This window comes from Capra hircus, chromosome 10 (assembly GCF_001704415.2).
Source record: "Capra hircus breed San Clemente chromosome 10, ASM170441v1, whole genome shotgun sequence".
NCBI classification, from domain to species: domain Eukaryota; kingdom Metazoa; phylum Chordata; class Mammalia; order Artiodactyla; family Bovidae; genus Capra; species Capra hircus.
In genome coordinates, this window is record NC_030817.1 from 32,585,494 (window position 1) to 32,601,265 (window position 15,772).

At 38.2% G+C, this 15,772-nt stretch overlaps 1 protein-coding gene across 5 annotated transcripts in view; it reads right to left on the reverse strand.

Annotated features, from left to right (window-relative positions):
• The window catches only part of ARID4A (AT-rich interaction domain 4A), a 58,890-nt gene that overhangs the window by 7,680 nt on the left and 35,438 nt on the right, over positions 1–15,772 (reverse strand). For 3 of the 5 annotated variants that reach the window (XM_005685912.3, XM_013967207.2, XM_005685913.3), the window contains exons 16-21: positions 15,117–15,367; positions 12,472–12,669; positions 8,555–8,639; positions 7,537–7,738; positions 4,621–5,751; positions 4,211–4,315 (exon numbers count right to left, since the gene is read on the reverse strand). In XM_005685912.3, coding sequence (XP_005685969.2) covers positions 4,211–4,315; positions 4,621–5,751; positions 7,537–7,738; positions 8,555–8,639; positions 12,472–12,669; positions 15,117–15,367 — 1,972 coding nt within the window. The remainder of the gene's footprint in view (positions 1–4,210; positions 4,316–4,620; positions 5,752–7,536; positions 7,739–8,554; positions 8,640–12,471; positions 12,670–15,116; positions 15,368–15,772) is intronic. The other 2 variants (XM_005685914.3, XM_013967208.2) reach the window with 1 other exon arrangement.

Here is a 15,772-nt window from a genome sequence, read left to right on the forward strand (position 1 = left end):
ACATTCTGCCTTCTTTATGGTTCAACTCTCACATTTATACATGACTACTGGAAAAACCATAGCTTTGACTAGATGGACCTTTATCAGCAAAGTGATGGCTCTGATTTTTAATATGCTTTCTAAGTTGGTCATAGCTGCTTTTCTTCCAACGAGCAAGTGTCTTTTAATTTCACAGCTGCAGTCACCATCTGCAGTGATTTTAGAGCCTGGGAAAATAAAATCTGCCACTGCTTCCACATTTTCCCCATCTACTTGCCATGAAATGACAGGACCGGATGGCAGGATCTTAGTTTTATGAATGCTGAGTTTTAAGGCAGCTGTTTCACTTTCCTCTTTCACCTTCATCAAGAGGCTCTTTAGTTCCTCTTTGCTTTCTGCCATTAGAGTGGTATTATCTGCATATCTGAGGTTGTTGGTACGTCTCCTGGCAATCTTGATTCCAGCTAGTGCTTCATCCAGCCCAGCATTTCACATGATGTACTCTGCTTATAAGTTAAATAAACAGGGTGACAGTATACAGCCTTGACGTACTCCTTTTCCAATTTGGAACCAGTCTGTTGTTCCATGTCCAGTTCTAACTGTTGCTTCTTGATCTGCATACAGGTTTTTCAGGAGGCAGGTCAGGTGGTCTGGTATCCCCATCTCTTTTTAGAACAAAAATGACCAAATATCCAAAATAGATTATGAAATGAAAAAGTTAAAAAAAACAACAGGCATAGTATTGCCCTATATATGTTTAAAACAAAATACAAAAACAACCCAAAAGGGGGACCAACCCAAACTGTATATATGAAGAAGCACAAAATAAACACCCAGCTGTTAATATGTGTCTAATAAAATGTGAGCAGATATTTGGTTGCAAATCTGCATCCCTCCTCACCAAATCTGCACTGAGAGAGATGCTTCTGGTGTTCATTTAATAACAAATTAGAATTTTCTCTCAACTTTTCTGCTTTATTTCAAAGTCTACACCCTACTTCCACCATGTTTACTCTCAAAATCCAACTTTGTCTTCTACTAAAAAGGCAAAGTTGTGGGTTACACACCAAACTTCCCAGCCCCTTCCCTACTGTATCTGTCCCTTTGGCACTTTTTCAGCCTCAAAAAGAGGAGACTGTTAATTCTGGACAAACTACTATAATATTTTCAGCTATACTCTTGAAGCCATTTATTCTCAGCTCCTCTGAAACAACCCAATGTCACTTTATCTTTTCTTCTTTTTTCAGAGTCTATAAACATGCTTTAAGCTAAGGAGGGAAGGAGAGGAAAACCTCCCCCTTTGGCTGGTACCTCTTTCCTTCTCTTTAGGGTCAAATTTCATGAAAGAGAAATCCTTTGTTATCCTGATTTCCATACCTTCTAATTCATCTCCTTCCCATGCTCTTATTAGGGCCCCTAACACTATTCACCAACTTCAATGAATACATTTTAATCACCGCATGAATATTCTATTGCATTTGAACCCTCCTTCCTATTCAAACCAACAACTGTTTACTGATTTTCATTTATCTCTAATCTGCTTCTATTCTCCTCTTCCTGGCCCACTTAAAGGGATATGCCACATAATTCCACTCCTGGTCCTTTTTCTTCTCATTTTACAACTCTCACATAGCAGCTTTATCATCTTGTAATCCTTCAACAACTATCTTCTAAAACCATACTCTCTTCAAAGCTCCAGAGCCTTATTTCCCTAGTACTTGGTACCTCTAATAAGGGCTTCCCTGGTGGTGCAGAGGTTAAAGCGTCTGCCTGCAATGTGGGAGACCTGGGTTCGATCCCTGGGTCGGGAAGATCCCTTGGAGAAGGAAATGGCAACCCACTCCAGTATTCTTGCCTGGAGAATCCCATGGACGGAGGAGCCTGGTAGGCTGCAGTCCATGGGGTCGCGAAGAGTCGGGCATGACTGAGCGACTTCACTTGGCACCTCTAATACAACATTCCCTAAATTACTCTTCCAACAATCTGCTGCTACTCCTGTATGCCATACGTTAGTTAACCAGGTCCTCATATCTTACTACTCACAGAGTCCTAGTGATTTTATGGGCTTCCCTGGTGGCTTAAATGGTAAATTTAAGCCCACAATGGAGACCCAGGTTTGATCTTGGGTCAGGAAGAGCCCCTGGAGAAAGAAATGGCTACACACTCCAGTTTTCTTGGGTTTCCCAGGTGGCACTGGTGGTAAAGAACCTGCCTAGCAGTGCGAGAGACATAACAGACACAGGTTCGATCCCTGGGTCAGGAAGATCCCTGAGGAAGAAATGGCAACCAGCTCCAGTATTCTTGCCTGGAGAATCCCATGGACAGAGGGACTTGGCAGGCTACAGTCCATGGGGTCACAGAGAGTTGGACAAGACTAAAGCGACTTGGCACGCACACACAGTGATTTTCTGTCCTAATTCTCTTCATTCATTCCTTCTTTCACTGCCTCAGTTAAGCCAAAGATTCTTTCCAAAAAGAAAAACTGATCATCTCCTGTCTTTTTTCCTTTTCTAACTTTTTACTTTGAGACCATTTTCGCACTTACAGAAAAGATGAAGAATGGTTACTAAAACATGAGGATAACTTGCCCTGCCATATTTGAGCACCTTATAGTGTTTATGTCTTACAAATGAGAACATTCTCCTTGTTTTAGTTATCTACAAATTAGCCAAAAATTAGCAGTTTAAACTACAAATGTTTAGTATCTCACATGGTTTCTGAGGATCAGAATCTGGGAGCATCTTGGCTCTGTGGCCTGGCTCAGGGAATCTTGTGGGGTTGCAGCCAAGCATTTTGCCCAGGCTCTGGTCTCTGAAGACCTGACTGGAGCTGAATCATATGCTCCAGGATGGCTCACTCACATGGCTGTTAGTGAGCATCAGGAAGCCTCAGCTCTTGCTGGCTGTAGGAAGGATATGCTTGGTTCCTCACCACGCGGGCCTCTCCATACACTACTAGACTGTCCTCCCAACGTGGCAGGAAAGCAGAGAGGAATCTGTTGTGCCTTTTATGAGCTTCAAGTCATACTGCATCACGTCCACTCTATTTTACTAGTTAAAAGAAAGTGACTAAATACAGCCCATACTCAAGAGGAAGGAACTGGGCTTTGCCTCTTGAAGAGAAGCATATCAACACATTTGTGGATGTGTTTTTAAATCCACCACACTCCTAAACAACCAGCTATATTACTGTCATCTAATCCTCAGACTCCACACAACTATCTCTAGTTTGACCTAATAATGTTCGTTATACCAACAGCATCCAGGTGAGAATTATATACCTCATTTAGTTGTCACATAAATCTCCTTCAATCTGGAATGGTTCCTCCTTGACTTTCATGACCCTGACAATTTTTAAAATTACAGGCCAATCATTCTACAGAGTATCCTTCAGTCTGAACTTGTTGCTGGGTCCTCACGATCACAGTCAGGTTATACATCTTTGACAGGAATGTTACAGACGTGCACGCCACTCTTCAGGGTGCATCCTGTCAGGTGGCACATGAGTTCACTTCATCCCCTTACTGGTGGTGTTCATTTTGACTAAGGTAGTGTCTGTCCATGCATCCACTGTAAACTTATTCATTTTCCCTTTGTAATTCCTGCTATCTTTCTAGTCTCTTCTCCTACACTCTTTCTCTATACTCGATACCTGTCTTGTTCAGCCATTAGCCACATCTGGTTACTGAGTACTTGAAATATAGTTCAAAGGATTTTTTTTTGAAATGCCCTTTGTCTTAAATAAATTATATGCTCCTTCCTTGTGTCTACTGTAATCTAGTATTTCCATTTCAGACTTGTATGAAGGCATGTTTTGGATGTAAAATTGTCATTTGTCAAAATCAACCATGTTTTTTCCTACTATATCCCATAACTTAACTTTATTCTTTATTGTACATACATCTGTTTTTCAGATGTATTTGAAAAACATTCTCAAGTTTTTCAAATTCTGTTTTATTCTATTCTTATTTTTTTCAAGATTTCCAAACATATTCCTAATATTAAACTGTATTACATAAGAAATGCAATAAATAAGCATAAAAAATAACCACAGCTATCTCAGCTCTAAATAAAATTGACAAGCAAATTTTCAGATGAAAAGCTAATGGAAAAATTGCTACTTTTCAGAAAAGAACAAACCAAATTTAGTTTTAAGCCGACACAGATGATCAGGCCAAAAAACTGCTGAAAGTACTAACACCATACTAAAGCCAGTGTTGCAAAGCACCAACCTGCTCCATTCTTTTCATTTTTGGCTACAGCACTTGTTCGCTTTGGGGTTCGCTTCTGCTTTTTTGCCAATAATCCACTAGTTCCATCACTTGGCCTTTTCTGGCCTGAAAGAAGTGGAAAGAGAAAATTAGAAAAAAAAATCAAGAGCAAGTATGTTCATTCATCTGCCTACATGAATTCCCATGTATATGTTTTCTAAAATGGGTGGGGTAGAGAGGGAGGGGGGGAGGGGAGGAAGGAAAAAGAGAAGAAACACAGGAGGGGAGGAAGGGAAAAAGGGAAGGAAGGAGGGAGGGACAGAAAAAGGAAGGGAAGAAGGGTACTTAACAGATCAAAGCTCCTAAAACTCTTAGCATACTAATTTTGAATTTTAACATAAAGACTGATTTTCTCCCTCGGAAGTCCTTACCCTTCTCTCTGCTCTCTCTTTCTTGAACAATTATACTGCAGGTACCAGAGGCAGCTTCAAAGCCATTTGCTGATTCCCTCTCACAGAGACCTTCTTGAGATTCTTCAGCGATACTGTCAACTTCAATAGTTATGTCACTCTCGCTTTTTATACTTCGAGACTCATCTTGGCTGAGAGTAAGTGGTGACGCTGCTGAAAAGTTATGCTGTACTACAGGAGGTAGGGCAGGTGGAATAGAAACAAGAGAGTTAGATTCAGAGCTTTCAACTATGGCGTCCTCAATGCTGGTTTTATCCTTTTCATCCAAATCATCCAAATCTACTTCATGGCAAACCAAGGTTTCTGGTCCAATCAGAGGCATTGCATCCTCTTCTTCCTTTAGCGGAGTATTTACAGTTTCTTCTGCTGGACCATCAAATTTTTCATTAGTCAATTCTTGCACGCATTGGTTTGGCTCTGCTATTAATGATGGCATTCCTTCATTTTCTATTTCAAAGTGTTGTTCAAAATTTTTCATTCCCTCAGATGCAGTGCAATCACTGGTCCTTTCTTGAGATATGCTAGATATGCTATTTGTCATTTCCATTCCGTTCTCAATTCTTATTCTTTTCTCTGGTGATAACTGTCCCAGTATCTTTCGTTTCAACTTTTTTTCTTTTGCACATTGGTCAATTTCATCTTCAGTAGCAGAAGAAAAGTTTTTACTGTCTAACGAAGAAAATTCTGGACTCTGAGCATCTGTATGAGGTTCAATTCCTGCTTCATCCTGGCTAAACGATGACATCTTTATAATTTCTAAAGAAAGATCTTTTGTCTTGCTTCGTCTTCCCTTTCCTTTAGGAGATTTTTCTGCTTCTTTCTTAACTTCTTCTTGCTCCACTTTATTTCCTAAAATCTGTACTATTTGTTCATTCTCTCCAACTTCTAACTTTAAGGTTTCTAAAGGCTGCATTTGAGTCCTATCATTTTCTTTTAATATATGTGGAGCAGTCTTTGGATTTTCTTCATCTAGCTTATCATCATTTAAATTTTCATTTTTTTCTAATTCTTCTTTAATATCAGGAGAAAGTTCTTCATTCATCAAATTCTTTTCTAAAAGGTCTTCTGTTTCACTATCAGATGAACAGGAGTCTGCAAGAGAAAACATTATATTACACAAGTTTCTACTTAATTACCAATGTAATTTATAATAAAAATTCTGCCAAAGACAAAACTCTTCATCATGTACCTCTGAAACACCTCCTTGTAGAAATTTCTCATATAAAATAAACCATATATTTGTGCCAAAAATGGGGGAGGGGAGATCTCAAATAAAACTCCATGTGAAAATATATTACATAGAAAAATATTACTGTCTCAATTCTGTAAAAGAGCTCTTTTCCAATTTTTACTAGTATCATATTTAGGCTACAGTAACCCTTAGAAAAATCAAAGGACTAGTATTGAAATATGAAGTTAACATATGAAGTGGTTTGATTTGAGAAGGTACTGATTAAAATCTGGAATGCCCATTTTATGTCTTTAGAAAGGAGTATGACATTCTACTTAATTCTGAAAAGATGTATAAAAATGAGAAGCTTGAATTCTCAAAAATGTAAATATTCCTCTGATTAAGAGAAAGGAAAGTATAGGCCAGTTACCTTTCTGCAAAGAAAACCATTCTCCTAAGTCAGAGCATTTTTTAAATAATAAATAATGTTATAAGATGATATAGAAGTTATAAAATACAAGAATTCTGCCCACATGGTGCTCATATTTTAAAGTGCAAAAAGGCAAGCTTAAATGTACTTAAGTGAAAAGGTATGTAGTTTTATGGTTTTATCATATACAGAATTTAGAATTTTGTCTCATGTTTTTTAAAAAGGTAGTTTTTTACTTTTACTTTTATGAAGCAGTTTAGCAAGAAAATGTATAGTTTTGTAGGCTGTACATGTGCAGGCGTCTAAAAGCATTTGCAACTTTGTAGAACTCTTGCATTTGTGTATTATGTCAGCATTCCAGCAGATGGCAGTAAAGAGGAGGAAAGATGCCCTTTCTAACTTGCACAAAAGCTCCACATAGTGGATTCATGGCAATCCTGTGGTTCAGAAAAGTTTTCAAGGGAGGAAAATTCTTACGTGAACATTTTCTATATTTAACATTTCTTAAATTACGTAGAAAAATATACAAAAGTAGAAAAGCTGGAAAAAACGTAAAAGCAGAATAAAATATGTTCACCTATATTCATCACAAAACGTGTCTACCACTTTAGTTTGTGCTCTCTTTGAAAACCAGTCTCAGCTTTATTGAAAGATCCTAGGTGAACAGCAATGGTGAAGATCCTAGGTGAAGGCAATGGCAACCCACTCCAGTACTCTTGCCTGGAAAATCCCATGGACAGAGGAGCCTGATGGTCTGTAGTCCATGGGGTCGCTAAGAGTCGGGCACGACTGAACGAATTCACTTTCACTTTTCACTTTCATGCACTGGAGAAGGAAATGGCAACCCACTCCAGGGGTCTTGCCTGGAGAATCCCAGGGACAGAGGAGCCTGGTGGGCTGCCATCTATGGGGCCACACAGAGTCGGACACGACTGAAGCGACTTAGCAGCAGCAGCAGGTGAACAGCAGTGGATTACAGGAGGCACCAGTGCATGCTTTGTAGGACAGGGCGGCATACTGGCTTGTCAACCCATGCTCTATTAAAATAGAATATTCTCTGATATTGTCAAGAAAAGGTACTCCTAATTGAAGTAAAATACCACTTAATTTTAAATAAATAGGGTACAGCAAAATATTTTGTTCAAATCAAACTTTGTAATTTAAATCATGTATTAAAAACCTAGATGACCTCCTGTGAGTCTCTCACACAACTGGTTTTATTATTTATATGATTGATTTTTTTTTTTTTTAATCAATGATCCTCAAAAGTGAGCACCTTCCATTCCATTTGACAGAGGTGAGCTGTCTGGCATATTGCTTCGAGCACTTCTGGTACCTGATTTTCCGTCACTGTTTGCAGTCTTAGATAAACCATATGGCATGTTAGACGAAAGAGTAGATTTTAAAGGAGGTCGTCCCCGTTTTGACTTCTGCCTCTCCTCATCCCTCTTTTCATCCTTTTCATTGTCTTCTTTGTTCTAGGTTACAACAATAAAATGTATGAGAAATAGTACCTTTATGGAAAATAAATACGCTACTTTGCCAAGGAAAACTGTAACTCAAAAAGATTAGTTGTTACATCAACACCTAACCTGTAGTCATGGAAAAATGAAAATTAGTTTTCTAATGTTTTGTACTTAAATGAGTATGATGTTCTACAACAAGGTAACACTGCAATTATATTGTGAAGGTCAGAGGCAGCACATAAGAGCGCTATATACTACTCAGCTCTCCCCTTGTCTCGCACTATTTCCTGAGGAAAAGAAAGATATGTCATCATCACTACAGCAAAGGCTGAAAATTGAGGGTGCGGATGAGGATAGAACATATAGCCAACGTATGCTTTAAAACTTAGTATTAGCTTCCAGCATTTAAAAATCAGATTTTACTTTTTAAAAAATATAGTTGTCTTGAGAGACAAAAAAAGTTCTAAAATCTGGCAAGCCTGAGTCTGCCTCCCACAGCAGAGTGTTAGTTCCATCCGCTCCAGATGAGGGACATAACCTCTTCTTTGTCACTCTCAGGCCTACTTCACCACTCTCCTGGAGAGCCTCGTAAGCCTTTGCATTTGAAGCCTGTGCCCCAAGGGAAGCTGGTTTTTATCTTTCCCAAAATAGTGCGGAAATGTGTTCACATTTTTTACTTTTTAGCTTCTGGGACATAAGGGGAAAAGTCACAATTACTTTGAAAGACTCAACATGATTATATGAGAAAACAAGTTTTATAAACAACACAGTAGTAATACAATATGAACAACTCCTGTTATCTAAAGGATATGGCACCTGTATACATACTTTAGCTTTTTTCTTCTGTTTTTTCTTTGGTCCACCTTTGTCCAATGGCCAGATTATCCTGTCAGCCTTTACCCATTCATCATACCTTAAAATAAAGAATATATTTTAAAATTCACAAGAATACCTTATTTGAAATGTAGTCACCAAGTACAAACAACAGTGAGACAGACCGCAGAGGGCTGAGTTCTATGTCGACAGAAGGTGACGGGCACAGGGGCCAACTTGCTGGTAGTGTGTGCCAGGTGCTGCAGCAGGTGTTTTGGGTACCCGCCACCAACAGGGCACAGCGAGAGAATTTCTCAGGACAGACAGGTTTAAGGGGGAGAGTAGGGTAGGCAAACTAAAGAGATTCACAGCTGTTTGAACTGCCTTTTTCCCCACAACTCCCACTCATCTGAGCTTAATTAAATAAGCTGATTCTGCACTGGAATTCATTCTAGTAACCAAATAATGCAAAACAAGTGAGATAAATTCACACTTGTAGTATGATGAGTTCTAGATTATTTTATGAAGTCCTTTTCAACTCTTTTCCTCCCAGAACTCTCTCTACCCTCCAGTATTTCTAATAAAATTTTATTCTGAACTGTACACCTCTAAAACTGAAATTTCTTTTAGAGGTATTTTAAGTTTATTCTGAAAACTCATTATCCCCTTTCCCATAATACTGACATAACTTCTAGATTTTAATATAGCCAGTCCGTTACTAATCAGGGGCAAATAAGAAATTAAACCTCCCACAACTAAACAATAGCTTTTACATTATATAAGTATATATTTATAGAGCTGTCTATGATTTATGTTTAATGTGCATTTACAGGTATTTATAGAGATGAACCACAATCTAAAATCTGAACATTTTAGCTAAAAAAAAAAAAAAAAAAAAGAAAAAAACTACAGGCAGTCCTTGCTTTGAACTGCACCCTGGTGATGCAAACCACACCTTCACTTTGTAACCCAATCACCGTTAACCGATGCGAAAGAAGGACCCTGTTCCAACCGGCACAAGTTCAGCAGACCCAGTACCATGATTCTACACTATGGTTTAAACATGATCTTCTCATGCATTATCCCAGTATCTAGCAGGGTGGAAGGCCAATGAAAAACTATTAACCATGTGAATTCCAGCTGGGTAGGAAGACAACCAGTTAGAACAAACATGATCATATAATAAAATGACTGTTAAGAGTCATACAGTAAAAAAATTGAAGAGATAAAAAGAGAAGGATGCTAGGAGGGGGATAGTCTAGAAAACAGAACAGACACACTGATGGCAAGTAAAAGCGGATGATTGTGAACTAAGTAGACTCTGAGGAAAAAAGAAGGCTACATCGGGCTGCACGTGCAAAGCAGGGAGGTTTGTTAAGGTTGTCAAATGTAGTCTTTAGCCCTGAATTCAATACATACAAAACTACTGAGAGATGGACAAGAAAGTTTGTTTTTAGTGTTGGCAGAAATGTGAAGGGTACAGAAGCTGATCTGAGAAAAAAGAAAAGAAATTTTAAAGTTTTTTTTTAAATTTTACTTTTAAAATTATTTATTTTTAATTGGAGACTAATTACTTTACAATATTGTGGTGGTCTTTGCCATACAGCAACGTGAATCAGTCACAGGTGTACATGTGTCCCCCCATCCTGAACCCCCCTGCCACCTCCCTTCCCATCCCATCCCTTTGGGTCATCTCAGTGCATCAGCTTTGAGTGCCCTGTTTCATGCATCGAACTTGGACTGGTCATCTATTTCACATATGGTAATATACATGTTTCAATGCTATTCTCTCAAATCATCCCATCCTCACCTTCTCCCAGAGTCCAAAAGTCTGTTCTTTACATCTGTGTCTTTTTTGCTGTCCTGAACATAGGGTCGTTGTTACCATCTTTCTAAATTCCATATATATGTGTTAATATGCTGTATTGGCGTTTTTCTTTCTGACTTACTTCACTCTGTGTAATAGGCTCCAGTTTCATCCATCTCATTAGAACTGACTCAAATGCGTTCTTTTTAATGGCTGAGTAGTATTTCATTGTGTGTATGTACCACAACTTCCTTATCCATTCGTCTGCCGATGAATATCTAGGTTGCTTCCGTGTCCTGGCTATTGTAAACAGTGCTGCGATGAACACTGGGGTACATGTGTCTTTCAATTCTGGTTTCCTTGGTGTGTATGCCCAGAAGTAGGATTGCTGGGTCATAAGGCAGTTCCATTTCCAGTTTTTAAAGGAATCTCCACACTGTTCTCCATAGTGGCTGTGCTAGTCTGCATTCCCACCTACAGTGTAAGAGGGTTCCCTTTTCTCCACACCCTTTCCAGCATTTATTGTTTGTAGACTGTTTGATAGCAGTCATTCTGACTGGAGTGAGATGGTACCTCATTGTGGTTTTGACTTGCAAGAAATTGTAAAGTTTTATATGCTATTCATTCAATCTATATTCTTTTTAAAACGATGTAAGAGGACAGAAACCAAACATGCCCCCACTAAAGAATACAGTTAATGTTTGCTGAGCACTTAACTAAGTGCCAGGCACTAACTATATAAACTTTCATGTTAATATAATTATCACTACTTCTCAGAAAATCCCTATAAAGTAGATGCTCTGTATTTCCCAACTCAGAGATGAGGAAACTGAGTATGTAGGGAAATTCTGGAACACCTGGGCTCCAAGCAACTACAGGGCCCGCAGATACAGTGAACACACAAGACTTCCCAACGAACAGAGAGAAAAGTAGACCCTGACATCCAGCAACTGGCCTGGTACTATTAGCTGGGACTTGCTGTTGCTACAGAGCCGTCCTGGCCCTCACAGCGAGGGTGTGTTATTCTCCTGTTGCACATAAACAATTTCACAGAACATCAACATCAGAAAGGTCTGTTCCATGACCATGATGGATCAAGACAAAAAAAAGACCACTTCCTAGTTGTGTCTCAACACAAAAAATAACAGGAACACTGTCCAAGCCACAAAAATGACCAAACATCCTTTCTACCCCGAGTGACTACTACTGCTTTACCAATGACAGCATTGTGGTGCTGGTGGCAGTAGGGGGGTGGTTTAGTCGCTAAATTGTGTCCAAGTCTTGCAACCCCCATGGACTATAGCCCGCCAGGTTGCTCTGTCCATAATTTTCCAAGCAAGAATACTAGAGTGGGTTGCCATTTCCTTCTCCAGGGGATCTTCCTGGCCCAGGAATCAAACCTGCATCTCCTGTGTCTCCTGCACTGCAGACGGATTCTTTACCCACTGAGCCATTGGGGAGAAGTCCAAAGATAGCATTAACCTTGGTCTAGTCTTCCCTTCTTACAGGTAAGATTAAGATAACCAATCAGAATTGTCCCCTGCTTCTTGACAGCATCCAGTTTAGAGCAATGCCCTATTTCCTAAACCCTCCCAAAATAACCTAACAGAAGCTCAGATCTAAGTCTTATCTAACATTCTTATTTATTAATTTTCCAATTCGGACCTATTACAGTGCTTGATATAGGCTTGACTTCTGATAAATTTAATAAACAAGTAAACAAGCAAAACCACTTGTGATGTTGGGAGCCATGGGTCTAGCTCCCTAAAGGATGTTTCCACAGAATCCTGAGTTGTTGCTACTCCCAAAGGTGGTACCCTGAGCTTTCATGACCCGCCCTCTAACTGACATGCCACATGGTTCCCTAAGTTAGGTGTCCTCCCTTACTGCAAATGAGTAGCAAACCCAGCTTGTTCAGGTACAGATGTGATCCTGGTGATCTCTGGCTGGAAGTATTGACATGGGAAGTGAAATAGTAGGAATGTTCAAAGTCCTGGAAAAATCAAATGCAAGGTGTGCTGTGTAAGTGCATATATACTATTTGCTTTAGTTCTTCAAAACATTAAAAATGATCTTTCTGAACCAAAAACAAATTTCAAAATAAGAAAATACATTTCTTGTTTACCTGACATTCCATCCATAGTAATGTACCAAGTATAAAACTTCTCCATCATCAATTTCAGTGCTTTTAATACTGGCTTCATAGATCTTCTGCGTTTTCCCTCGTCCATATTTTACTTTCACTTTGGTGCCTGTTAGGCAGGGTTCTGTGTCTTCCTCATCTTCCTCCCCTTCAGAGTCACATTTGCTTTCAGTTTCTTCCCTGCAGTAAGTTATAACACTGATAATGCTACTGATAACTTAATGGAAAACAAAATAATATATGCTAAAAGAATCCAACATGTAGAAGAGTCACAACCTAATTATTACCTTCATAACATGTCAGTGGAGGAGGAGAAGAAGGAGGAGAAGGAGAAGATTTTCATAGACTACTTAGTAAGGAACTGATTTATTATGAAAAGGTGCACTGTACCAAAAGTAAATCTGTACTTCTTAAAGGCAAGTCAGTCATCACAGTTAATGGTGACATGGAGTCAAATAAATCACTTTTGATAAAGCAAAATTAGAACAACATGCTTTGAAGAAGTCTTTAGGATTCAAGTGCCACCTTATATGTGAAAATGACCTAAAGATAGTGTTTAACTTTCTGCAACTGAAGTGTCTTAAGTCTACCTGACTACTACTTTTTGCTCAATTCAGAGTGGTTCTTAACCCAGACTTTTTTGGTGGGAAAAATAATGAACAAGGGCCAACTACCTTAGTAACTCTTTTAAACTAGTTTATATTTTAAAGGTTTCCCCACCCTCATCAAGACACAACAGACATCTGGGTATTAGGTCTCTTGTTATCACTGTGGGATAGCACCAGAAGAACAAAGGTTTTGCATATCTTACATGGGTTCCTATTTGTTTTTACACATCTCCCATCAGCTTTTGTTTTGACAATCATATATAAAGGAGATTCACATAGGGAGATCCAAGTATTTTTAATATTTTTAAACAAACATTCTTTATTAGCCCAGCAAAAATTCAGAACAGATTTGCATCAAAGATCATTCTAGTGTCACAAGAGTTTTAAAAACCTTAAGACGAGGTACTATCTTCTGTCATAAACATAGGGCATTATTTTAGGGACCACTGGGGGACCCAACATGAAGAAACTTTGACAACTCATTAGCAGTGGGAATGTTTTCTTTACAAGGGCACCTTCCAATTATACTCTGAGAAGGTAATTTCAAAACACCATGGAAAACTACTTAAAACAGAAGTCTCTATAGATTAAAAAAAAAAGTCTATTTCCAGGATTCCTGATATTAAATGAGAATACAGACTGTATATTCAGTTTTTGTAATAAAAGGAAATATCGTCCTTCATATTCAAGTCTGTGAAACTTTATGTCTCTAAAATAAATATTCTATTTACATATCAATTATAAAGGCTTTTTAAAGCACATGGTGTGTATGTGTATATATATATATATATATAGTGTGTATTACATAAATACTATAAAACATACACATTTTGATGGTTATTTTTAACAAATCTTCAAACTATAGTTAGGCTTTACTTTTTAAATAGTCTACCTTACCCTATTAATTTATTGTCCAAATATCTGAATTAATACACTCATATCATTATACTCAACTCCAATTATTTCCTCCTACTTTTCCTAATCTTAATCGTATTTCACTACAGAACTTTCTTTATTCACTATTCTAATTCACATGTGACTGTGAATACTCCTGTACCTATATATATGCTGAATCATAAAATTACCTCTCCCACTCACCAATCATTACTATTTTTGCAGTTATTTTTTCAACGGTTAATTTTCAGATGGGTGTCAGCCACTAGTTGGAAACAGCAGGCCACTTTTCTCAATTCTGCCTAATCACTCAAATTTCTAGAAAATTTAGCACTGAAAAATAACTGTGGAGGAGAGCTTCTACACAAGTAAGTGTGTTATGCTGTTGCTGAGTTAAAATTCATTTTTTAGTAGTGTCTAAAAATTAGTAAATCCATTTGACAATAAAGGAATGGCCACCAAACATAGTTGGACATTACCATGATCTAGCTGGACTGCCTAATCTCTGGTTATTTTTAAGTCAATTCAGTCCATACGTGTATAATGCATGAAAAAAAAAAAACAGTTTTCACTCAACAACAAACAGGATGAACATTAAAAAGCCGAATGTGATGTGGGGCAAGAATGAATTTTCCAAACTAGAATCAGGGGTGCATGCCAATTACTCTAATACAATAACTTGGAAAAGAAAACTGTCTTAGATAAAGCTAACACACAGAAACATCTGCTAGTACTGTGCACCCATGTGTTTGTTAGCTTTCCCACATTGTACCTTTTTTAAAATGGCATTTTTGCTGTCGCTGTTTCCTCTTGTCCACTTCCTCCATTTTTCTCCAGCTCCCTTCCCTGCTGTCAACTGCAGGGCCTTTCTTTTGACTGGGTGGCGCAGCCTTCTTTGAGGCCACTGTTTAGGGCACAAGCGCTATTAAAATGGTGCGACCAGTATATTCTCCAACTCCGAAAGGCGACACACATCATCTTCACAATGTGTCTCACCTTCATCAGACAAGAGGAATGGAAGTCCCAATAAGAAAGCATTCCCTCAAACCTGAACCTCTAAGCAGGAGCAGAGCACTGCTGTAGCCCAGACAGGTGTTTCTGGAGAATAAACATAAGATAATGTACCTCTCTTGGCTTTTCTCTTCCTCTTCCTCTGAGTCTTTGTCAGAATCCTCCTGCTTTCTAATTTTCTTCTCCTTTTGCTTTGGTGTATTTTTTCTCCCCAGTAGTAGTTCGTTTTCCTTCTTCTCTGCAGTTTCATAGTCATCATCGACATCCTTATTTTCTGTATCATTATCTCTTAATTTGTCTTCTGTTTTTTCTTCTTCAATTTCCTTTTTAATAGAATTTGCATCTCGAGCAATTCTCCTTCGTCCCTAGTAGAGAGGAAGAAAACTTTAAAGTAACTCACTACAAAGGGGGAAAAAACATAGAAAAATGTTATCTTTTTCTTAAACCATCATGGCAATGACTAGTCTTCTTTCTAGCTTGAGATGTGATACTGATAAGCCGTCAGCTCCAGTGTACTTTTTGCTTCCTCTCAAAGTAAATAAATCAACCCATGTAAATTACTTACGTCCAAATCTAGTATGTCCCCTGGCTACATACTACATGAAAAATAAAATTTTTTTCCTGTGTTCACTATATTATTTTATCTCATTTTAATATTTATTGACTACAATAGAAGTTTTTAAAGAATTATCTAAGCGTCAATGAAGTAAGTTAATAATAAGGAAAATAATCAGTCCCTTAATTTTCTGGAAGTTCTTTCATCTCTAACT